The sequence below is a fragment of the Schistocerca nitens genome, chromosome 3, assembly GCF_023898315.1.
Source record: "Schistocerca nitens isolate TAMUIC-IGC-003100 chromosome 3, iqSchNite1.1, whole genome shotgun sequence".
NCBI classification, from domain to species: domain Eukaryota; kingdom Metazoa; phylum Arthropoda; class Insecta; order Orthoptera; family Acrididae; genus Schistocerca; species Schistocerca nitens.
In genome coordinates, this window is record NC_064616.1 from 975,906,731 (window position 1) to 975,933,824 (window position 27,094).

A 27,094-nucleotide genomic window follows, 5' to 3' on the forward strand; every position below is an offset into this window, starting at 1 on the left:
CATGAATTCTGGAACAGGATAAGTAGTGAATTCTAATAAGAAAAGTATGCAGCTCCTTTGGTACTTATCTTTTAATCCATCCTTTGTATACATCGTTCTTGATGAAACATCTGGAGATTGTGGCGATACAAGTGAGACTCTTTAGATACAAGCTATCTAAGGCTAATGGCGCCTTGCTAGGTCGTAGACATGAACTTAGCTGAAGGCTATTCTGTCTCTCGGCAAATGAGAGCAAAGGCTTCGTCCGTATAGTCGCTAGCAACGTCGTCGTACAACTGGGGCGAGTTCTCGTACGTCTCTCGAGACCTGCCGTGTGGTGGCGCTCGGTCTGCGATCACACAGTGGCGACACGCGGGTCCGACATGTACTAATGGACCGCGGCCGATTTAAGCTACCACCTAGCAAGTGTGGTGTCTGGCAGTGACACCACAGAAACACCTTTCAGTGGACTGCCAGCGACGCCTCCTCGATCTTTACAACCGTCTTTGGGTCGAGGGGGAGTTCCCGTTGCAATGGCGGGACAGCATTGTCATCCCCGTTTTGAAACCTGGAAAGAACCCTCTGGAGGTGGACAGCTACCGTCCCATTAGCCTCACCAACATTCTTTGCAAGTTGCTTGAACGGATGGTGAGCCGGCGCTTAAATTGGGTATTGGAGTCTCGGGGCCTTCTGGCTCCATCTCAGGGTGGGTTCCGTAAAGGCCGCTCCGCCACCGACAATCTGGTGAGCCTGGAGTCGGCCATCCGTACTGCCTTTGCCCCCCGTCAGCACCTGGTCACTGTCTTTTTTGACATGCGGAAGGCGTACGATACGACATGGCGTCATCACATCCTTTCTATGCTTCATGGATGGGGTCTTCGGGGTCCTCTGCCGATTTTTATCCGCAATTTTCTGTCGTATCGTACCTTCCACGTGCAAGTTGCAGCCTCGTATAGTTCCTCCCACGTCCAGGAGTTCGGTGTTCCACAGGGTTCTGTTTTAAGTGTCTGCCTGTTTTTAATAGCCATTAACGGGCTCGCTGCGGCCGTGGGAAATTCTGTCTCCGCTTCCCTGTATGCTGACGACTTCTGCCTTTACTACAGCTCTAATGGCGTTGCAGCTGTTGAACGTCAGCTACAGGGCGCTATCCGCAAGGCGCAGTCTTGGGCTGTAGCTCATGGGTTCCAGTTTTCGGCAGCCAAGACCTGCGTTATGCATTTCTGCCGGCGACGTACTGCCCACCCGGAGCCGCAGCTTTCTCTTAACGGTGAACTTCTTTCAGTGGTGGAATCACACAGGTTTTTGGGGGTGGTTTTCGATGCCCGGTTGACTTGGCTGCCTCATATCCGGCAGCTCAAACAGGCGTGTTGGCGGCATCTCAATGCTCTGCGATGTTTGAGCCACACCCGCTGGGGCGCCGACCGATCTACCCTGTTCCGGCTCTACCAGGAGTTAATCCAGTCTTGTCTGGATTATGGGAGCCTGGCTTATGGCTCAGCATCCCCATCTGCGTTGCGAGTGCTGGACCCAATCCTCCATAGCGGGATACGCCTTGCCACTGGTGCTTTCCGCACCAGCCCTGTGGACAGCATACTAGTGGAGGCAGGTGTCCCTCCACTGCGATTACGACACCAACAATTACTGGCTGCTTATGCTGCCCATGTTTTTAGCTTGCCCGGGCATCCAAATTACCGTGTCCTGTTCCCGCAGTCCGTCGTCCATCTGCCAGACCGTCGGCCCAGGTCGGGTTGTCCGATCGCCATAAGTGTCAAGGAGCTTCTCTCCAGGCTTGGGTTTTTCCCTGTTCCACCTCCTTTCCGGGCACCTCCGCGTACACCCCCGTGGTGTGTTCCTCGCCCTTGCCTTCGGTTCGACTTGGCACGGGGCTCGAAGGACTCAGTCCCTCCAGAGGCCTTCCGCCGCCGCTTTTATTCCATCCTGGCCATGTATCAGGGCTCTGGAATTGTTTACACTGGCGGTTCGATGGTTGCTGGTCGTGTCGGGTATGCGCTAACTCTAGGGGACCATTCCGAACAACGTTCCTTGCCGGATGGCTGCAGCGTTTACACTGCTGAGCTGGTCGCCATCTTTCGTGCCCTAGAGTATATCCGCTCCTGCTCAGGTGAGTCCTTCGATATCTGTAGCGATTCCCTGAGCGGCTTACTAGCTCTCGACCAGTGTTTTCCTCGTTCTCGTCTGGTGATGGCTATCCATGAGTCCCTGCATACTCTTGCGCGTTGCGGCCGCTCTGTGGTCTTCGTGTGGACCCCAGGCCATGTTGGGATACCTGGCAATGAGAATGTTGACCGCCCGGCGAAAGAGGCCACTAGTAAATTGTCTTTGGGGATTGGACTCCCAGAGACTGATTTGCGGGCAGTCTTACGCCGCGAAGTTCTTTCGGTTTGGGACGCTGAATGGCGCAATCTGCCCACGCCCAACAAACTCCATCCAATCAAGGCGACGATGACTGTGTGGCGGTTGTCCATGCGGGTCTCCCGCCAGGAGTCTGTTGTCCTCTGCCGGCTGCGCATTGGGCATACTCGGCTTACGCACGGCCACTTATTGCGCCGTGAGGACGCACCTCTATGTCGCTGCGTCTCCGTTTTATCTGTGGTCCATATTTTACTGGAGTGTCCGCTTTTAGCTGTGCTCAGGCAGTCGTTCGCACTGCCTGACACGCTCCCTGCCCTTTTAACAGATGACTCTGCTACGGCTGACTTAGTTCTACGTTTTATTCGGGCAGGGGGTTTTTATCATTTAATCTAAGTGTTTCTGTTTTATCTTATTGTTTTGTGTGGATTCTGGCCTTTGGCCTCTGGTTTTAAACTGATTTTTTAATGTGTTTTAAGTGGTTGGCTTTTCCTTTTTTATTTCTATGGTCGGCCACCCACCGTCACACTCTGTGTGATTTTAGTTCGTTTTGTCTGGTCTTTGTCTCAGTTTCTCTTGTTCTGTGTCATCTGTGCTCTACTCTGTTGATCGTTTTTATTCTCTGTGGGTGTTTTTAGTGCTTGGAATAATGGACCGATGACCGTAGCAGTCTGGTCCCTTTAATCCCACAAACCAACCAACCAACCAACCTATCCACCAACTTGGCAATGTCTCATTCAGGTAATCTCGCACAGTTGTGGAAATGTGGAGGGATGCCATCTTTTTTGTGGAAAGATGAAATCCCTGCTGTCAGTTTCATGTTACAGCGTACTCTACAATTTCGGCATATTGAGATAGGTGATATTATTGACAGTTCTCTCGGTGAAGAAGGAGGGTCCATAGACTGTCTTGTTGGTCGTGGCACAGGGCACATCAACTTTCTAAGAATCCCAGATGTGTTTGACAGTTGTATGTGGATTCTGTGTCCCCTATATATGTGTGTTGTGTTGATTCACCTTTCCGGAAAGAAGAAAAGTGTCTTTGTCAGTGAAAATTAATTTACTTGTGAAGTTGTCACTTTTGAGATGGTTCTGCATGCCAGTGCAGTCATGCATATTATGCAATTTGTTATTTTGTTGCATGGCTTGCAAGGAATCTAATTTGTATGGATTCACCCTAAATCACTATGAAGGATTATTCACACTGTTGCCTGAGGGATGTTCAAGTTTGCATAAGCTCAATAGGCAGAAGTTGTGGGACTCTGCAACATCATGTCCCTCAAATAATCTGCTGTCCATTCTGACATGCATGCTCGGCCCAAACATTTTGCATCACACATGCAACCATAATCCTTGATTTTCTTGTACCACTGCTCTAAGCTGTATACCGGTTGTTGTGTCTTGTAAAACTTGCAATGGGAAGCTCTTTGCACACTCACTACTGATTGGCAACAGGCAAATTCTAACACACACAATGGTTTTTTTGCATGGTTCACAGCCGTTTTCAGCAACTAGGGACACACACACACACACACACACACACACACACACACACACACACACACTCTCTCTCTCTCTCTCTCTCTCTCTCTCTCTCTCTCTCTCTCTCTGAATTTGAACTTGATAATCACCCTGTACAAGTGAAGGAAGTAAATGTGTTGTTTGTCTACTACTTGGAACATGTGCTCTCGAAATTTTAACAGTAAGTCACTCTGTGAGGCACTACATATCTCTTGTGGTATCTTCACCGAAGCTGAAAGAAAACCTCCATGGCACTCTCATACCAATTAAACAAATCTGAGATGAAATCTGCAGCTCTTCTTAGAACTTTTTCTGTTCCCTTTCTTAATCCTACCAGGTAAGGAGATTGACAAATGATTGTTGATACTCATTTTATCAAACAATGGTCTTGCAAGATAGTTATCCCCACGTAGTGGTGTTGAATGTCCTTAATGTTCTTCTGGTGAATAATAGTCTGACATATGCATTTCCCACAGCGAATTTTATGTGGTAATTACACTTTAAATTGAGTTGTAACTTCCCTATATATAACAATATCACCCATAATAGCTTCATGAATCTCCCACCATTACCCACCAGGTCATGATCCTTGTGGCATGCCTGAAGCTAGTTCCTCATTCAGCAAAGTCTGCTCATCAAGAATGGAGCCACAATATGTTTCAAAACACTAATAAAATTTGCAACTGGTGTTGTTTTTGGGGTGACTGTGAAACTTAGTAAAACTTAATAAATGTGTAGCTCTATCACTCAGAAGCTTTTGTCGGGTGGACAACTGAATGGTCTAATGCTGCTTTTTGTGGCTTATTTATAAAAATGATCAAATTCCTTTCTGTTGTACAGCAGTTTTTGGCTTGTCATGTTGTAGTGTCAACATGTCAACACAAGACTCTGGAGAATGTCTGGCTGACATGGAGATAAAGATGACGAAATCTTTAAAAGCGAAATTCAGTTTATTGTATGTATTTCTTTACAGAGCATCATGTTGATGTGAAATTTATCTTACTGGATGCCAAAATGTTCACACAATGTTAGATTTTCACAAATGTAGGTCTTCTGTAATCTGGGCACCTTGTAATAAGGTGAGTGTACATACCAGTTGAGAAAGTTGAGAATCAGACAGAGCTTGGGCTGTAGGGATAGAACAGAGAATGTACTTCATTCTTAGAAGTTTGGAGAACATTCTCAGGCTCACATGAATAAAACAAGTCAGACAATATACTTCACCTGAGAATCTTTTCATCTTGAGTAAAAGGCTGGAGGAATTTGCTCAATACAAAGAACATTCTCCGTTTTTTGAAATGAGCTCTGTAGCATACTTTGAGCTTATGTTGCGTGCAAAGCAAAAAAAAAGGTGTATGTAACCCAGAGAACACTTATGAATTCTTCCATTACTTTTTGGTTGAACAATTCCATACTTAATGGGGTGTAACAAGTACACTGTTTTTGTTGCACTGATCAGTAGAACAAAAACAGTGTACCTGTTATTCAACCTCAAATAAAGCCATTTGCCTAGTGAACTTCCTTTCTGAATATCAGGAAAGAAGGGAGGGCAACCTTTCAAACAAAGCAAACATGAAACCATTTTTCTGCTATTTGGCAGATGTAGGTTTTCAGATTGGAAGAGAAGACTTGGGTATAAACCAGACAATGTTATCACTGACATTTTGGGTTGGGTTCAATTGATTTGGGGGAGGATTAGGGAAGAATGGGGAAGGAAGTCGGCCATGCCCTTTCAAAGGAACCATCCCGGCATTTGCCTGAAGCGATTTAGGGAAATCACCGGAAACCTGAATCAGGATGGCCGGTCACAGGATTGAACTTTCGTCCTCCTGAATATGAGTCCAGTGTGCTACCCACTGTGCCACCTCGCTTGGTCACTGACATTTTCAAATGTTCATTATCATGTTGTCTCACGGCATAAATCTCTTATTTTGTTATGTTCAAAATAAGTAGGTGGACTAGAAAAATTAATAACTGGTTTATTACAAACCTAGCGATCAGTTTCTGTAACAAAACCACACGGGTGACCACTTAAGTACTTGACACGTGAATGGACCATTATGCATCATATTTAACTAAAACCTTTTAATACATGAATAATGATATTGAAACTAACAGCTGTATTGTAATCCAACGTCATTTATTCAAAAGATGCTACCAGTTTCGACACTAAAAAGCATCATCTTCATGTCCCAAGCATAATCTGTCATCAGTGTATGAACCACAGTGACAAAGACCAAAGGAGTCTTCAAATCGAAACAGTACAATATTAAGCTTGTTACACCAGCATGTGCAACCAATGAAATCTAGTGCAACAGGGCCAACAACAACTGGATTCCATATCTTTGTAGCAGTAACAAGCCCACTGCTATGAAGATACAAAATCCAATTGATTTTGGCCCTACTGCACTCAACTTTGTTGGTTGCACATGCTGGTGCAACATGGTTAATAAGTTGTACTGTTTCCATTTAAAGACTGTGATGGTCTTTATCATTGTGGTTCATATGTTAATGACAGATTACACTTGGCGCCTGAAGATAACACTTTTTGACATTGAAACTGGTAGATATGTTTTGAATAAACAACATTGGATTATAATACAGCTGTTGGATTGAATTACTATTATTCAAGTACTTTATGTCTGGCTGCTGTCCCACAGTCATTGATGGATTACCAAAAAATTATTTAATGTTAGAAAAGTCTGAGTGAGTTCCAATTTGGAGTAGATGAAAATCTGACATATTCTTAAGATTTTGTTCACATAATGTGTTCATATAACTTCAATAACAAAAAAAAAAGAAACTTCCAACGTGTCGAAAATTCAGTCACATCGTCAGAAAATGCATTTTTGTAAACTGTCTGTCCACCCATGTGCTCACAACTCTTTTGGGAGTGGGTGCTTGGCTACCAATGGGCCCCAGCCTTTGCTGTGTACTTATGCTTTCACGATCCCTTTCTCCCTCTGCCTCTCCATCAGATGGTGTTCTTGGTGTTGACCCTGTTTGGACCTGGTTTATGATTGGGCCTCGAATTTCCACTTCTGACATATTTTACAACTTTTCATCAAATAAACACATGGTCTCCACTGTTGGGTTTGACCTGCTCCCAATTTTCAAAATTCTCCAGAAGTGCGGATTATGTAGGGAATGTTGCCCAGTGCAGTGTGTGCTCCCCCTTCGTGCCTTTCTGTCTGTACACCCTTCCCTTTAATACAGTGATACATCCAAAACCCAGCATGGTAGCCATCCCGTTGTGAGTGGGGTCGTCAATTACCTGCACAGTGGTAGCCCCTGAAGACACAGGGATTGCACTGTTGGTGCCCGCACTGAAAGCCTCTGTTCGGAGTGGGTGGCACCATGGTGGCACAGACACAAATTAAGTAGATGAAGTTATTTCCCACTGGTGGCCATACAGCCCCAACAGTCTGTATGAAAGACCAGTCCTCTTTCAATGCAGAGAGATACGACCCTAAGATGTCCAATTCTGTGGCTACGCTGTAGGAGGAATGTAGTACTAAGCGGCAAGCAGAGCAATACTCCCGGCATCTGTGTTGATTATGGAAAGCACCATTCTACTTGCTCTCCAGATAGCGCCATTTTCCAGAGAGAAAAGAAAATTCAAGAATACAAGACTCTGGACAAACTCAGTTAGACACCACGAAGAAGTACAAGCGGTTTCACCTAGTATGTAAAATAATGTCATATGCTGTACTATGACAACGTCACCCCCTTTTGTGATTGTACTCCTGGCCATTACGCCTCTTACAATAGGCCCTCAGGGCTTCTCAACCATGTCTGATCCCAAAATATGTATGATTAAAGCAGCAAGAGGGGAGCTCCCAGCCATCACGGGATCAAAGGCACCCTGCCCACCAGGGACATTGGTCCGCAACTCCCAACCGAGGCAAACCACTTTCCTCTGGCTCCTCTTGCCAGGAAGGAGGTCCCTCAGGACACTTTCGTTCAAGGTTTCCGCCAGCCTACAACTGGACACCAGCCAGTGGCTGAAGAAGCCACGGGCTGTTGGTTGCAGGGCTTTGTGATCATCATGTTTACCTGAAACTGATGCAGATGAGCCCTTGCAATTATTGAAATTCTCTAAGGAGAGCAAAAACAAGAAGAAAGACATTCTGGTGGCCCCTACACCACAAGATCCCACCTGTTCCATTCCTGTGGCCAAGGCGGAGAGTCCAGCAGCACCTGAGATCCCGGTTCACACCACACAGCAGATCCCAGAACACATGTATATTGATGCCATAACCCCTCAACCAGTGGCAGAAGGTGACCCTAAGACATAACCTGACCCTAAGACATAACCTGATTTCTTGGACCCTTCATGGTCTCACTGTACATCAATAAGATTATTCTACATTAGATTAGATTAGATTAATACTAGTTCCATGGATCATGAATACGATATTTCGTAATGATGTGGAACGAGTCAAATTTTCCAATGCATGACATAATTAAGTTAATTTAACAACATACTTAAGTTAATATAACAACTTTTTATTTTTTTTATTTTATTTTATTTTTTTTTTAATTTATATCTAAAAATTCCTCTATGGAGTAGAAGGAGTTGTCATTCAGAAATTCTTTTAATTTCTTCTTAAATACTTGTTGGTTTTCTGCCAGACTTTTGATACTATTTGGTAAGTGACCAAAGACTTTAGTGCCAGTATAATTCACCCCTTTCTGTGCCAAAGTTAGATTTAATCTTGAATAGTGAAGATCATCCTTTCTCCTAGTATTGTAGTTATGCACACTGCTATTACTTTTGAATTGGTTTTGGTTGTTCATAACAAATTTCATAAGAGAGTGTATATACTGAGAAGCTACTGTGAATATCCCAAGATCCTTAAATAAATGTCTGCAGGATGATCTTGGGTGGACTCCAGCTATTATTCTGATTACACGCTTTTGTGCAATAAATACTTTATTCCTCAGTGATGAATTACCCCAAAATATGATACCATATGAAAGCAATGAGTGAAAATAGGCGTAGTAAGCCAATTTACTAAGATGTTTATCACCAAAATTTGCAATGACCCTTATTGCATAAGTAGCTGAACTCAAACGTTTCAGCAGATCATCAATGTGTTTCTTCCAATTTAATCTCTCATCAATGGACACACCTAAAAATTTGGAATATTCTACCTTAGTTATATGCTTCTGATTAAGGTCTATATTTATTAATGGTGTCATACCATTCACTGTACGGAACTGTATGTACTGTGTCTTATCAAAATTCAGTGAGAGTCCGCCGTTTACAAGGAACCACTTAGTAATTTTCTGAAAGACAGTATTGACAATTTCATCCGTTAATTCTTGTTTGTCAGGTGTGATTACTATACTTGTATCATCAGCAAAGAGAACTAACTTTGCCTCTTCATGAATATAGAATGGCAAGTCATTAATATATATTAAGAACAACAAAGGACCCAAGACTGACCCTTGTGGAACGCCATTCTTGATAGTTCCCCAGTTTGAGTAATGTGCTGATCTTTGCATATTATGAGAACTGCTTATTTCAACTTTCTGCACTCGTCCAGTTAGGTACGAATTGAACCATTTGTGCACTGTCCCACTCGTGGCACAATATTTGAGCTTGTCTAGCAGAAGTTCATGATTTACACAATCAAAAGCCTTTGAGAGATCACAAAAAATCCCAATGGGTGGTATTTGGTTATTCAGATCATTCAAAATTTGATTGGTGAAGTCATATATGGCATTTTCTGTTGAAAAACCTTTCTGGAAACCAAACTGACATTTTGTTAGTACTTCATTTTTACAGATATGTGAAGCTACTCTTGAATACATTACTTTCTCAAAAATTTTGGATAAAGCTGTTAGAAGGGAGATTGGACGGTAATTGTTGACATCAGATCTATCCCCCTTTTTATGCAAATAGCATATTTCAGTCTATCAGGAAAAATGCCCTGTTCCAGAGAGCTATTACACAGGTGGCTGAGAATCTTACTTATCTGTTGAGAACAAGCTTTTAGTATTTTGCTGGAAATGCCATCAATTCCATGTGAGTTTTTGCTTTTAAGCAAGTTTATTATTTTCCTAATTTCAGAGGGAGAAGTGGGTGAGATTTCAATTGTATCAAATTGCATAGGTATGGCCTCTTCCATTAACAGCCTAGCATCTTCTAATGAACACCTGGATCCTACTATATCCACAACATTTAGAAAATGATTATTAAAAATATTTTCAACTTCTGACTTTTTGTTTGTAAAGTTTTCATTCAATTTGATGGTAATACTGTCTTCCTCTGCTCTTGGTTGACCTGTTTCTCTTTTAATAATATTCCAAATGGTTTTAATTTTATTATCAGAGTTGCTGATTTCAGACATGATACACATACTCCTGGATTTTTTAATAACTTTTCTTAATATAACACAGTAGTTTTTATAATTTTTGATAGTTTCTGGGTCACTACTCTTTCTTGCTGTCAGATATATTTCCCTTTTCCGGTTACAAGATATTTTTATACCCTTAGTAAGCCATGGTTTGTTACAAGGTTTCTTACGAGTATATTTAACTATTTTCTTGGGGAAGCAGTTTTCAAATGCATTTACAAAAATGTCATGAAATAAATTATATTTTAAATTGTCATCAGGTTCACGGTACACCTCATCCCAGTCTAACTGCTGTAGGCTTTCCCTGAAATTTGCAATTGTTAAATCGTTGACTGAACGTTCTACTTTGTATGACTGTTTAGTATTGCTGAATGGAGCTATGTCATATATTGTAACTAGCTAAATTGTAGTGGATTTTTCTACCACCTGGGTGAGCTATGACATCTTTTAAGCAGATCATCTACTTTCCCACATTGCCGATCAGAAGGCTTGGTTTCCAGCAATGCAGACCCCAGCCCTTAGTGGAAGCGGGGGTATTATAAGAATTGTGGTGCCTATGACAGGGTGTCAGGTGGAGTAGCACATATGTTCCAGACACTCTATATAGTGAACTCATGCCTGTTCATACCCTATGGAGGCTTTGGCTGTTCAGGTAATGGCATTTCAGGATATTACCACTTGCAGGGTTTACCTCTTTCCTGATGGTGAAGTGTCTCAGAACATACTGTTTGCGTTGGTTTCTCAGCTCCCACCACCTTTTCTAATCTCCGGTGATTTCAACGCACATAACTATTTGTAGAGTGGCACCATGGTCACCGGCTGAGGTAAAGAACTCAAAATTAGTGGCTCAACTTGACTTTTGAGTACTGGTACCCCCACACACTTCAGAGTAGTGCACGGAACCTTCTCGGCCATAGACCTTTTCATTTGAACCCCATGTCTTCTCCCATCCATTGACTGGAGGGTCCACAATAACCTGTGTGGTAGTGACCACTTTCCGATCTTCCTGTCCCGCCCTCAGTGTCACTCCCATGGATCCCTGCTCAGATGAGCTCTCAGCAGTTCTTACTGGGATGCTTTTGCCTCTGCTATCTACCTTGGCTTCCTGCCGCATGGAGATATCGATGAGGCAGTCCATCATAAAACTACAGCCATTCTTTCAGCAGGTGATTGTGATCCCCTGTTCGTCAGGCCCAATGTGATGGAAGACAGTACCTTGGTGGTCCTTGGAAATCTCAGAGGCCATTCAAGATCGTAGGCAGGCATTCCAACACTGTAAGTGGTAACCCTCTCCCCCTGCCGATGGACCACCTCATTGCCTTTAAGTGGCTCCATGCCCAGGTCTCCCACCTAATAAAAAGATGGAAGTGAGATTGCTGGGAACAGTACATTTCAACCATTAGATCACATACCGCCCTTTTACAGGTTTGGGCTAAGATCGGAAGTCTCAATTGATACCAGACACCTGCAAGTGTACCTAGTATTACCGTGAATGACAGTGTCTACACTGACCCAGATGCCATTGTCTAACCTTTTGCTCTGCACTATGCTCAAGCGTCAGTGTCTGAGAATTATCAACCTGCTTTTCATGTCCTAAAGGAGCGGTTGGAGCGAAAGCCATTACCTTTTACTACACGCGAACTGGAGCCATATAATGCTCCATTCTGTTAGTGGGAATTTGTCAGTGTCCTTGCCCACTGCTCTGATACAGCCCCAGGGCCAGACCACATGAACAACCAAACGATCGAGGACCTACAGGTGGATTGTCAGTATTATATCCTTGCCATCTTCAACTGCATCTGGAGCGAGGGCGAGTTCCCATTGCAATAGTGAAAAGCGTCGTCGTCACAATACTGAAACCAGGTAAGCACCCTCTAAAGATGGACAGTTATCAGCCAGTAAGTGTCACCAATGTTTTCCGTAAGTTACTTGAACGCACGGTGAGCCAGTAGCTGTGTTGGGTGGTTTGAGTGTCAGGGTCTTGTGGCTCCTTCCCGGGGTGGTTTTTGCCAAGCCCGTTGCACTACTGATAATCTGGTTTCCCTGGAATCTTCTTTGACGTCCAAAAGGCTTATGACACCACATCCTTGGTACCTTTCAGGAGTGGGGTCTCTGGGGTCCACTCTCTATTTTCATCCAGAACTTCCTGTTGCACCATACATTCTGGGTTTGAGTTCATGCTTCCTATGGTACCCTCCATATCCAAGAGAATGGGGTATCACAGGGCTCTGTACTGAGTGACCCTCTCTTTCTAGTAGCCATCAATGGTCTGGCAGCAGCTGTGGGGTCCTCAGTACCATCCTCCTTGTATGCTGATGACTTTTGCCTCTGCTATTCCTCCTCTAGAGTGTGTGTGTGTGTGTGTGTGTGTGTGTGTGTGTGTGTGTGTGGGTGGGTGGGTGGGTGCACGTGCGTGCGTGCGTGCATGCGTGGCACTGAACGTTGACTGCTAGGTGCCATATGAGCATGGCCCTCACTCATGGCTTTCGATTTTCTGCTGCAAAGACTCTGCGTTCTGCACTTTTGTCGACATCAAACCTGTTCCGGCATATCGACGGGTGCCAGCACAAAGAAGAAGATTGCAAGAGCAAAGAAGGCAGTGAGGCATCAGCCATCACAGGATCACCCTCTAGCCGAAGAGAATAGAAGTGCCGCTCCTGCTAGCCTCGGCCAGACAATATTCACGCAGGACAGTATTACGACAGCACTGCGATAGCAGTGACGTGTAATCAATACTAATTGCTTACATAGACCTTGTATACAGCAAAGGACTCTGATTGTTTGCATGTCGCCCATTGCTTGGGACACCATTGTAAAGTCAAAGTTAAGTATTGTCAGTCTGCTTTATTGAAATAAAACTACTAGTGTTATTTGCTTGAATTGTTGTATAGCATTCCGAGAATGCAGCATCCCTTAGGCACCCTATAAGCGACAAGTGGCACGACCCCACAGTATCATTCACCCACAACTAGCACCTTGCGTAGGTGACCTACAACTCAATGTGGTGGAGACGTATTGCTTTTTAGGATTGGTCTTTGATTCTCATTTGACATGGATTCCCCATCCTTGTCAGCTTAAACGAAGGTGCTGACTGCATCTTAGCACACTTTTCTACCTGATTAACAGCAGCTGTATTATTTTAGTTACGTAATTAATTACAGTTTGGATTTGGATACTAACATTCAACGACAGTACAAATCTCATGCTTTATCTGACTACATACGTAAATTTACAAATAAGGCCTCAAATTCTGAAAATTGAAAAGTTGTGTGATATAAACAATTGGAGAGTTAATTAGAAATGTAATTACAAAGGATATTAATTTCAGAGGAAGACATAAAAATAGATAACAAATGAAAATACATTGCTTGTAATAACTTTTAAGCTGTTTCTCAAGATAATGATGTTCTCTGTGTGAACCCACCAATCAACTGCAATTAAGGTAATTAGAGGCGCCAGCCACTTATGCCAACATTTCCACAACCTCTTAATATTTGCTGCTAGGTATTTAACAATTCAATTTCTTGATTAAACATCTAACTCAGCACCTGTACATAATTTTGTTAATGATAACAATCCCCTGACAATCATGATAATATACATCCTTCCAGAACATTCTGTATGCTTTCACAATCAATATCAAGTGTTTTAGTAAATTGGACAGAATGATATATATAAAGACACACATACAAGTCCCTAGGAAGCACGGACTCGTCTGACAGCCAACCGGATGCACACAAAAAATGGTGGTATCAGTCTCTTCATTAGAGTCTTGGGGAAGGCTGTATCGTTACAAGTTTTACAAAGCCCCGATACAAACCCACATCGATTATGGGAGTGAGGCATATGGTTCGGCATCGCCCTCAGCATTGCGGCTACTGGATCCGATACACCACTGTGGGGTCCAGCTTGTGACAGGAGCCTTTTGAACTAGCCCTGTGAACAGCTTACTCATGGAGGCTGCAGCCCTCCATTATGGATCAGCCGCTAACAGCAGCTTGTAAACTATGCTACCCACATTCGCAGCTCCCCTAAGCATCTGAACTACCGTCTCCTCCTTCCAAACATAATAATCTATCTCCTGCAACAGCAGCCCTTATTAGGGCTTACGATCGCAATCTACATCCAGTCTATCCTCTCTAAACTTCAGTTATTTCCTCTTCCACCTCTCCTCTGGATCCACTCCCGTACAACTCCATGGTGCATCCCTTGGCGACAGCTTTGTCTTGACCTACGACAATGTGCGAAAGACTCGATTCATCCTGAGGCCCTCTGCCACCAATTTTTCTCCATCCTTGGTGCATACCAGGATTTAGAAGTTGTCTGTCTAGGCTTTGTGTACACTTATGTGGGACATACTGAACTGCTCACCTTGCTGGATGGCAATAGTGTTTACACTGCAGAGTTGGTAGCCGTCTCTCTTGCTCATGGGCATATCTGTTACTGCACTGGTGGATCCATTCTGATCTGCAGCGACTCCTTGAGCTGTTTATATGTTCTTGACCAGGGCTACCCTCACCATCCCTTGGTTATTGCTATCCAGGATTCCATATATGCCCGTGAACAGTGTGGACATTCAGTGACCTCCGTCTGGACCCCGGACCATGTCGGGACCCCAGGGAATGAACTCGCAGATAGCTTGGACAAACGGGCTACCAGTAAACCAACTCTTGAGATCAGTATTTTGGAAATAGTCCTCAGATCCGTATTATGCCGTCAAGTTTTCGGTACCTGAAATATAAATGGCTAACTCTGATTACACCAGGCAGACTAAGTGTGATAAAGGAGATTACGAATCTGTGAAGGTCTTCCATGCAGACCTCTTGCAAAGACTCTACCATCCTTTGCCAGCTCCGTATTGGCCATACTTGGCTGACTCGTGATCATCTCCTCTGTACCAAAGACCTGCCTCATTGTCATTGTGGTGCCGGTTTGACGGTGGTCCACGTTTTGCTGGACTCTCCCAACCTACCAGCCCTGCAGTAGACTCTTACTCTCCCTGACTCACTACTCCTGGTGTTAAGAGAGGATGCCCTAGCAGCTGAGTTAGTTTTACGTTCTGTTTGTGAACTGGACTTTTGCCACTCTCTTTAAGGGAGGGCCGCTTAACCTTATCGGCCTGTTGAGTGGTTGGCAGAAAACTCTGTTGCCTCCACTGCCCAGTCTGGACTAAGCTGTCTGGGCTTCGTGGTCCAGCCTGGTCCTCACCTTACCTGCTCTTGTACTCTTCTTACCCCATCTCGTGTGGTCTGTTAGACTTGTTCACCTTTTGTCTCTCTGTGCTTCACTAGCCCTGTGTGTGTTGCTAGTCTTTACAAGGCATTTTTGGTGTAGAGTACCTCTGGTAAGTGGTGATAGCTGCAGGATGTATGTTCCCTCATTGCACTCTGGTTTCAGGGACTTACGGCTGCTCCGTACATGGGGCACCTTTCATGCATTTCTTCCTCTGCCTCCCTTCCTTCTTTTTGTCCCTTACTTCAACTCCGCTGACATTGGTAGACCTTGGGGATTTCTTCCCCTGGGTTTTGTGTGGTAGGCTATCTTTGATCTACACTCGTATAGACCTGTCTGTTCGAGGATAAAGGGGCTGAGACCTAGTGCTTTGGTCCCTTTAAGCATCCAACCAACCAGCTTAAATTGTCTTTGATCATCTTGATAATATGTTGCTACACATGAAACTAAAATCGCAACATAGGGCAATTCTTCCAGAACACTCTGATGCCAGTTCCATGTCTGTACATTGAATGGTTTGCTTAACTGAACAAGTTTAATGAAATGTAAGATCATGTGTGTGTTCTGTGCTTGACGCGGCAGATGATACGTGCAGAGAAGAACTCCCTCATCAGAGAATATGCTTCCAATTTATTATTCATATAAAATGACAACTTTTGTCAGAGAATGTTCTCTTGCTCTGACAAGCTTCTCCAGTGAATGTTCTCTCATACGACCACTTATCAGGCTTCTAAAATGTCCTCCCCATAGAATGGAATCTTTAAAGATCACAACTGTATTCTGGAGTAGGTGTCTGGAGGCTGAGAGATGTGTCTTAATGTGTGGCAATCTAAAAAGTAAATGTCTGGGCTGTTATCTGCTCTCCACAAGGGACAGGTGATCATAGTTGTGTATGTCCAGGATGATGATTTTCACCCATCATGTGCAGGAAAATTCTGCAAAGTTATTATATTGGAGCAGACAGAAAACACAAAGTCCATTGCGTATGAACTAACTATAAAGGGAATGCTGGCATGATTCATTCCCTTTTTAGTAGTAATATTAGGACGTACCAGAATGAGTTTGAGGAGATTAGATTATGGTACTGCCACAGAGCTAACAAAATGAGGTTTAGAGTGCTTTGGACAATCTTAAAGCCAAGAAGTAGTTGAAATTAATGCCAGTCTGTATAATTACATGCAGAAGGTACTAAGCACAAAAAATGAAATTTCCTTTGCTGACAAAATCGTACTTCAGCAGTTGAGCAATGCTCACAGTTATTAATAAAAACAACATACAATTGGCATTAGCCACAGTACATAACAACACATGCCAGTTTTCAGTTTAATTCAACAGGACCCGACTAATCAGAGTACTTAAGTTTGAGCTGGTCCAAGCTGACTTTAAAACAAATGAGACAAGCTGACAAGTAATCCAGATTTAACTGGCCTTCCGTTACTAAATAATTACAAGACAGTAAGACCTTAATATTCCCCACAGTTAACAGTAGGCTCACCTAAAAGGATCATTCATGATTCTCACTTCCAATTCGCACTAGCTGCTCTATGCGAATAACTACATAAGCCATACACAACACTCAAAATGGTAAAATTTTAATCGGCATGTAGCCACCTTAATACACTTCATCGGACTTCCCTACTTGAACCGGCAGTAGCCATTTAAATTGCCAACTGCATAAACTATAAAATAAGATAAATTTACCATTGGTCTGAAGTTTGTGCAAAAAAAACTTGAGGTTGAACTCTGTGCTCAGCCACTATTGAATCAATTTGAATCGGCACTAGCCATTTCTATTTTCAAACTACACATGCTGCTTACGCAAACAGATTAAATTTTAAGTTTAATTTGGCACTTAGCCACTTTAAATTCTCAGATGAATTTATCACTTTGAATAGGCTCTTAAATTTTCAAACTACACTAGTAGCTTACCCAAGCAGATTAAATTTTAAGTTTAACTCGGTGCTTAACCATCTTCAAAGTCTTGAATGAATTTACCAATTAAAATTGGCACTAGCCATTTTAACTTTAGGAATACACCAAAAATTTTTTTAAATCAGACCCTTGGCCACATGTAATACCCAAGAACAAATTTCTAAAACAACTTCACTGCTCTAGTAACCATTAAAGTAAGCAGGTTAACAATTTTCCTTAGCAGTGATAGGTGCTTGAGAGTTTAAATTTAAAGCACTAAAAAGCTAATTGTCTAACAGGACATCCTCAAACATAGGCTTCAATTGACGCAGCATATGAAAACAATACTTATATTAACCGGAGCCTTCAGAGTTGACAACACATCCCGTTACACTTAAGTCCAGCCAGTCACATTAAATGATATGGGCATTATCTGGATACTTAATCAGACATAAGGTTATGACTTGTCAGTGAATAAGCCCTCATATCATTCAATATAATGGGTGGATGGTTTTAAAAGTAATCAACAAAAACAATTTAAACATAGAGGTGTAATTGAAGGCTAGGCATAAATCATTTTACTGCTACCAATTACTCTAAATCAGCGCATATGGTAGCACTGCCAGAACATGTTAAAGGTGGCAATAAGAATAATAACAATAGAGAATATTTCAACTAGGCAGCTCTAGCCACTTACGTATCAGCTAATAGCTCATATTCAAAATTTCCTTTGCTAAAATAGCACACCTGGCTATGTTGGTCCCAAACATTTAACTTCTAAAATATCAGAAATAACAATCACTGGACTACCACTGCAGCCACACAACATACAGTTTTAACGGCTTTTAGCCATTGTGTTTTAGATTTTTTGAGCACACAATAAGTTCAAGTACATAGGAAATGGCTACTTGGTACAAAACAGTAGTAGCCCAGATGTACTATGCTTGTTAATTTTATTCTCAAAGCTGTACATTCGCCCTCTAAGACACAGCTGAGGAGCATAACCTAGATTGCTACATTTCTAGTCAAACCAACCCAAGATTCCCTGCAACCTGAGCCTTTTGGCACACAAAAATGTGTGTTTTCTAAAATAAATAGCTGACAAATTCTCCAGGAACGATACTTGATGATGATACCATGAATCTAGGTATAGTAATTCCTGCTCCGCACTGCCAAACCTTTCTAGACGCCAGCCACAGTGACTTGTTTTCTCCTCTTCAATCAGCAGGTCCTGTTGTCCTCGACGCTGGGTCACTTCTGCCCTCCCAGGAGTCCACAACCTGACTCCACTGTGGCGAGTCATGTGTTGTGTACTGACTCATCCGCTTCTCACTGTGCTTCCTTACTCTCATTATCACATGCCAAACTCCTTAAAATCATGCCCTTGCAACCTCTAGTTCCACAGCCAGCACTGCAACTATTGCTGATGCAAATCGGTAGCCATAGAACTGAAGCATGCATCATTAACTAAATAAATAGTTAGTTGGTTTGTGAGAGAGAACAGTAATATGACAAAATAAAACAAGGTAGTTATAAATCAGGCTCAGAGAATTTGAAATAAAAATTAAATTTTTATAATTACATCAGTAAATCAAACAAGCATCAATCTAAAGGTCTGTGGGAGCACTGTGACATATTATTAGGCATGGACCTATTGAAGGTAATATACCCTTATCCTCCACTGTCCTGAGGGGCGGGAGGAGGGGAGAAGATGAACAGGGAGAGAGGGAGATGGACATGGACAGAGAGAGGGAGGGGAGAAGATGGAATTAAGTGGAGGGAGGGGGGGGAGATGGACAGCATATATATATATATATATATATATATATATATATATATATATATATATATATATATATATATATATATATATAACAGAGGGAAACATTCCACGTGGAAAAAATATATCTAAAAAGAAAGATGATGAGACTTACCAAACAAAAGCGCTGGCAGGTCGATAGACACACAAAAAAACACAGACACACACACAAAATTCTAGCTTTCGCAACCAACGGTTGCTTCGTCAGGAAAGAGGGAAGGAGAGGGAAAGATGAAAGGATGTGGGTTTTAAGGGAGAGGGTAAGGAGTCATTCCAATCCCGGGAGCGGAAAGACTTACCTTAGGGGGAAAAAAGGACAGGTATACACTCGCACACACACACATATCCATCCACACATACAGACACAAGCAGACATATTTAAAGACCAAGCAGAGAGTACGGGTGTAGGACAGTAAATCTTTGACGAGGGCTGTTTGGTTGAATCTGGGAGTGGGGCTGAAGGTGAGGCCTTTGGATAGGACAGAGGTTTCGGATTGGGAGAGAGGTTTGGAGGAAAGGTTAACTACTGAATTAGGGTGTTGTGGTTCCAGATTGTGTTGAAAGGAATTTTGAGGTTTTGGAGGGAGTGGAGCTGGAAGTGGGAGATTGAGTAGATGGGAGATACTGGGTTTGTGTGCAATGAGAGGTGGTTGAGGTTTGCTGGAAAGGTTGTGAAGGGTGAGTGAGTTGCCTTTCCGGAGGTGGGAAACCAGGAGATTGGATAGTTTTTTGAGGTGGAGGGTGGCATGCTGTTCTAATTTACGGTTGGCCTGTAGGAGGATGCTCTGAACAGCCGGTGTGGATGTGGGAGAGGAAAGATTAAGGACTTTTATTAAGGATTGGAGTTGACGGGTGTGTTCATTGGCTGAGTTGATGTGTAGGTGAAGGATTAGGTGGGTGAGGGCAATGGATTGTTCAGTTTGGAACTGGTATAGGGACTGATGGAAGGAAGGGTTGCAGCCAGAGATGGGAACTTTAAGTGTGAGGCCTTTGGGGGTAATGCCAAATGTCAGACAAGCCTGAGAAAATAGAATATGGGAGCGTAATCTGGCTAGGGCGAAGGCATGTCTGCGGAGGGAATGTAAATAAAACTTAATGGGGTCGTTGTGGGGGTGTTGTGCGGGTGACATGGTACTAGAAGGTCGAAAGTGTAACGTGAGGCTGAAATGAAAATGAATATAAAAATATGTGGGGAGAGATAAAGGTGAAGTAGAAAGCAAATGGAGATCTGGTGTGAAAAGAGGCGAAAAGGGGTTGGTTGGAGCTGGGTTATGTTGATCCTGTGGTGAAATAGTGTAGGTAGAAAACGATGTGCATAAAGGTTAGGTGGTTATGTTGCCGCCAAAACACGTTAAAGGGTGGAGAAATTCGGGAAAATTTCGAAAAAACTACGTGAGGATGTATTAAAAGTAGTGGTATGGTGGTGGCAGATTATGGAAATGAGGCTAACAATTGTCTGGTGGAGAAATAATAACGTTAAAACCTGTGGGAAGCGGCTAAAAATGATCGGTGATGTGAAAAAACGGAAATCGAAATAAAGCAAAAGTTATTAAAACTAGCCGAAAAGGTTGTTTAATAGCTGAAAGGAACTGTTTGTGAACTGGAAACGGTGGATTTTATAGCAGTAGCGGAAGAAAAAAGTTTTTGGTTATGGTTTGGTTACGTATTATTACGTATTGTTGAGTATATATCGGCGGGATAAAATTGTATAGTGGATTACGGTAAAAAGGAGAAGGTGAATACAAAGGGAAACTACTGGCAAAAACAGAAGGAGGAAATAAGACGACAGAAAAGACTTCGAAATGTAACAGTGACAATAACAAACGTCATTGTTGGGTTCAAATTAATGATATGAATATAACAGAGGGAAACATTCCACGTGGAAAAAATATATCTAAAAAGAAAGATGATGAGACTTACCAAACAAAAGCGCTGGCAGGTCGATAGACACACAAAAAAACACAGACACACACACAAAATTCTAGCTTTCGCAACCAACGGTTGCTTCGTCAGGAAAGAGGGAAGGAGAGGGAAAGATGAAAGGATGTGGGTTTTAAGGGAGAGGGTAAGGAGTCATTCCAATCCCGGGAGCGGAAAGACTTACCTTAGGGGGAAAAAAGGACAGGTATACACTCGCACACACACACATATCCATCCACACATACAGACACAAGCAGACATATTTAAATATGTCTGCTTGTGTCTGTATGTGTGGATGGATATGTGTGTGTGTGCGAGTGTATACCTGTCCTTTTTTCCCCCTAAGGTAAGTCTTTCCGCTCCCGGGATTGGAATGACTCCTTACCCTCTCCCTTAAAACCCACATCCTTTCATCTTTCCCTCTCCTTCCCTCTTTCCTGACGAAGCAACCGTTGGTTGCGAAAGCTAGAATTTTGTGTGTGTGTCTGTGTTTTTTTGTGTGTCTATCGACCTGCCAGCGCTTTTGTTTGGTAAGTCTCATCATCTTTCTTTTTAGATATATATATATATATATATATATATATATATATATATATATATATATATATATATATATATATATATATATATATATATATATATATATATATATAGGGGGAGAGAGAGAGAGAGAGAGATGGACAGAGACACAGAGGGTTGGAGGAGATGGATAGAGAAGGTGGGGGTGAAGGAGCTGAACAGGGAGGGGGGGGGGGGGGGATCAGGGGATGGAGGAGATGGACTGATAGAAGACTGGAATAAATTCATACCCAGGCAACACCAGGTACTTAGCTAGTAAGGGTATAAAATCATTAACTGTAAGCTATTTTGCTGACTGTCAGTTCGCATTACACTGATGATGTGCAACATCCAAAATTGAGAATGTTATAGATTATATCTCCATCTATCATTGAATGCTCTGTAATCACCATTTAGTGCCAGTTTTATTATCTCATATCAGTTTGAATTTGCATAAAATTTTAAAATTATGTGACTTTCATGAAAATGTTTGAATTGACTTTTATATTATGTAATGCTTTGGTCTTGTCAAGTTTCATAATACATTGCTGCCTGTAAGAGTTATCATTAGGTGGCGATAATCTTCATATTGCCGAGCTTGTATACAGCACTAAAATTTACAATATTTCTTCTTTCCAGACTGATGAAACGGTTGTAGTGACACAGTTCCAATATAATGGGTGGCCGACAGTTGAGGGAGAAGTACCGGAAGTGACACGTGGTCTTATAGAATTGGTTGACCAAACTCAAAACCATCAAGAATCTCAAGGGGGCAGTGCTCCCATAGTTGTGCATTGTAGGTATGTTAAGCTATGTTTGTTGGCTTGATTACAAGCATGTTATGTTTGTAATTAAATGCCATGTCTGTTGATTTGCACTCCTTCATTGTAAGTTTAGCAGTGCAGTTGTCAACAGTATATTGACTGCATTAAGTAACATCATTTTTCTCTCTGAACTAGTTGTGGATCTGATAGAAGTTCTATGTTTGTGGCACTGAGTATATTGGTACAGCAACTGAGGACTGAAAAGAGGGTGGATATCTTCACAACGACACGAAAGCTTAGATCACAGCGACATGGAATGCTGCAGACATTTGTGAGTAAAAAGAAAAAGTTTCATACATATGTTTAATCTTGTAAGCATGATGTTTGTCAGACAGTGTAAAATCTTAGAGCAAGTTATCACTAGAATTCCCTTTCCAATTCATTAGCATAATGGTGTGTTCCTTTTCCACTATAACTTTAGTGTCTTCTCTAAAAATGATGAATTTAGATGTTTTTATCTGTAAATTTATGAAATATGATAGTAGTGCATTAGTGAAGAGAGATTCCTTTTTGCTAACTGCTGAAACAGGAGCAATTGTAGCACAACAGATAGAGTAGCAGATGCAAAAAATGGTCTGGATGTATAAAAAAAATGCGAAGTCATTCCAGAGCCAGAATCAAGAGTGATGAAAGAACAGAAAATAATTTAAAAGTAAAAATGCACTGAAATAAATATCTGCTGTCAAACTCAAGACTGTTTATAAGTAACAGCAATTAATATATATCACAAAGATCGATTACAGTTGGGAGGAAAATCAAAATGGAGACTACTGAAAGACCGGAAAAATAAAAGAACCAGGCCAAAGAACAGTACTGGGATACACAGAGTGGTCATGCCATGTTAGTGGAAATTTCACTTGTGAAATGTGCAAATAGATTTCATTACTTTATGTAGTCCAAAGATAAAAAAGTAATCAACACCAAAACACATCAATGTGAGGACCAAACGCCAAGCTAGCTTATTGCTCACTGTCATGACGTGGTGTCACAGAATGAGCAGTGATATTGTTGGCACTTAGTGATGCATTCTGGACATAATTTATTTGGGTTGGCTTTTCAGGAGGTGATGGGCAGAAAATATTTGTTTGAGCTGTTGTTCCCTTTGGGACAGAACTATAGTGAATGAAGCACATTTCTCTATGCTTGTCTACCAACAATGAGGAGAATATATTGCTAACTGCTGTACTAACTATTGTACCCTGCCATACCAGATGGCCAGGTGCTCTGTGAATCAGATGATATTGACTGAGTGTCATCAGTAGATTGAAGAACACAATGTGTACTGCTGGAAAGATATTCTACACCTGGGTTGACCAGAAATTTGGTTCACAAACCGTGCTTTGGCTCGCATGTCATCGTGCTGAGCCTGGCTGCACATTTCCCCCACTGCTGCACCGTGCTCTCTGAGAACGAAGAGGGGGAAAAACTGTGAATATGCTGTATTTAGATACCAATTCAGCTGCAATGGGTTTCACCTGGTTTCGTATTTCTCAACAACATAGACAAAAAAAAAAAAAAAAAAAAAAAAAAAAAAAAAAAAAAATGGCATGCTGAAGGCATAATATAATTTTTATCTGGTACAAACTGTTGGGATACAGACATACATAGACAATTTCACAGACTTTTGTACTCAGATTGCCACATAATTGTGACTTATTTAGTTTCATTATCGAAAAAAAGGTCTGACACAAACATATGTTGATCGAAATACTGTAGCACTTTTGCAAACTGTTCATGTGGATGTGGAAATTCTACCTAGGGGAAAACAGTGTAGACGTCCTGGACACTTTTAACCTAAAAGCATTTGTCTTTAAAATGGGAATTATCGTGCGGGTCAGTCACTTAAATCTGCACATGCACAGGCGCTTTCAACTGAAACGGCAAATGACCTTGGAAACATATTTAAGACTGACTCAAAAGTTTAGAAAACTTTCCTTGCAATTATTTCATGGCTACAATAAAGTCTTAAAAACTCGCATTTTCTTTAGCACCAGTGAGCTTAAGGGACTGGACTGTATTTGTCAGAATTTGTCCCTACTAAAATGCGATTTTCTTTTTAAGTGCATCCCCATCAAATCAGAAATAATATGATTCTCACTTTGTGATTTATTATTGTGGGCAGTGTGCAGTCAAGTCCACTTAAAATGTAAGACCTGCAATCTGTTTTGGATGTTCTAATTTTCATTCCTGCATTGCTTTTTCCTTTATAAATTTGACAAAAGCAAATTTTAAATCAAAAAATTATTCCGTACATGCCCCTCGACTTAATCAACATACTTACTCTTCATTCAATTCTATGAAAAACTCTTGCAACTGATGATGGAATAATGTGTGTAACTTCAGAAATTTTGCTTTTGGTACCACAAATTTCTCCTCGTGCTCCATGCCTGCAAATTTAGCACAAAATGCTTCATAATATACATAACAAGAATATCGTCTGTTGATCATTGTAATATTTTGCTCTTTCAGTGTCAGTTAAATTTTTAAATTCTTTCTGCATGGTATTGTAATGTTGTTGCATAGCAAATTTGCTGTACCCGTCGATTATACAACTGCATAATAGATATTAAGAACTCCCATCCCTCTCACCTTCATTTCCATTCATATTTAAATGCTTGTGACAATGCATTGCTAGACAGCCTCTTTTTGTGCAAACACCCACTGGACCCATGAACAGTCTTTGTACCACCAATAGATAGTGAAGGGTAAACAGCAGTTACTCCATGATTTTGCTGAATTGAAGAGAATTGGGCTGACCAAATAGTGAGACACTGCAATACTACAGGAAATGTCGCACTGTACTGGGTACTTCAGAGGAGGACTGAACAAAGCTGAGACAGGCCAAACCTCAGCTCAAATGCGGCCCGCACATGCGCCTCTCGCATACGGTTTGGAATGCAATGGTCGGTTCTGTTCTACACTAACACTGTTGTCAAAGGAAGCTTGTGCTGAAGCTGTAACTTTGTGAGCTTTAGCGATTTTGAGCATTTCATTCAATGTTGGAACAGATAATTCTAAAACCTTTTTGGTGACATGTCTATAATGACATAATGGATTAGAGAATCAGTGTAAGGTGCACCTCACAGTTTACAAGAAAAATTACACTTCCGTGCTAAACACTGTAACGTTCGCAGTCCCAGCTGCTTGCTTTGCTTAACACATTGATTGAATTTCAGCCTAACTGCTATGATATGAGTGACCATAATAATCTGGCAGCAAACCAAAAACTTTGGAAAAACTCAAACTACCAGCAAGAGAGAGTGGCTGGCTATAGTTTTTTAACTACTTTGTACAATTTGCTATTAGAAGACAGTAAAACATCACTCTGACAATTAGGGCCAAGTATAAGACTCCACTGAAATAGAGAACAAAACAACACAGGCAAATGTCTCAACTCTACCTTGTTTCATTGAAGCAAGTGAATAGTTGAGGTATAGGTGGTGATGCTGCTGCTGTTTGAAAAATTTCATCGTACCACCTTGAGCTGCTGGCTTCATTTATACGACCAGTTTCATTTGTCTGACTATCTTCAGGTTCCTATATCCCAAATGAAACAATACAGAAGTAACATTAAAAGCTTAAACTTTCACAAAGCTGTTAACTGATGTATATGTTAACAGTAAAACACACACGTAATGGGATGTTATGGACACACACAAATGTATTACAACCATCATGTTAGGCAAAATAAAAAATTATAACATCAGCTGATAAAACCATCAATGACACACCAAAAATAAAATTGTGCCATAACACAGTAATGTGACTCATTATGAAAACCACACATCATAAACATGTAAATGGTTCACATTTGTACAGAGTTACTTGTTATCATATTGTAATATAAATTACATTGTCAATCTGTAAAACTATGTTAGGGGTTGTACTCGTTCATGTTAAAACTGTAATATGCAGTAACACTGTGAACAGATTCATACCACACAGATGCGACTGGGCAGCTGATCGCTGTTTATGGTAGAGTCAAATGTGGTCGTAGAGGTCTGCATACATTGATAGTTACTAGAAACTTATGATTATTAAGCTGTGTGTCATCTGCTATGATAAGAACCTAGGAAAGTCATATCAGTTTGTGCATGTTACGATCACAGTTCCAGTGACAGAAAACAAAATGTATCCAAGTATTGCCTTACATGTACTCATTGGCATTAGTGTGAAACTAGTTATGTTGTCACATTCATATTTATACTGTTACCATCATACAGTAACTTTTATGGGACAGGCCATACAGATACATATAATGTATGCGAAGCCAAAATGTCTAAATACATACAGTATAACAGACGTAACATGCTCATTATCGTGGACAAATAGTTATATCAGCATACAGTGATCCTGCTTAGCCTTATTCCATATACATATAAAATAATATGCTTCAGGCAGCTACAATTAAACAAAAGAACAATCCAATGCTCAAAGAATAATGGAACTGTCACTTCAGAAGTTCCAAGAAATAAACTGCTGATGTGCGCTGTGTGCACTTCACTCACATGACGGTGAATCCCACACACAGCCGCGCAAGGACCCGGACCTCATTTGTGTTCCAACTGTGCTTTCAGGTTGTTCATTGTACTCATC

The 27,094-nt window shown here is 41.7% G+C and overlaps 1 protein-coding gene across 1 annotated transcript in view; it reads left to right on the plus strand.

Annotated features, from left to right (window-relative positions):
* LOC126249038 (tyrosine-protein phosphatase 69D) overlaps window positions 1–27,094 on the plus strand; it is a 388,523-nt gene that overhangs the window by 344,965 nt on the left and 16,464 nt on the right. The window contains exons 24-25 of the mRNA XM_049950657.1: window positions 22,314–22,474; window positions 22,634–22,769. Of these exons, the coding sequence (XP_049806614.1) occupies window positions 22,314–22,474; window positions 22,634–22,769 (297 nt within the window). The remainder of the gene's footprint in view (window positions 1–22,313; window positions 22,475–22,633; window positions 22,770–27,094) is intronic.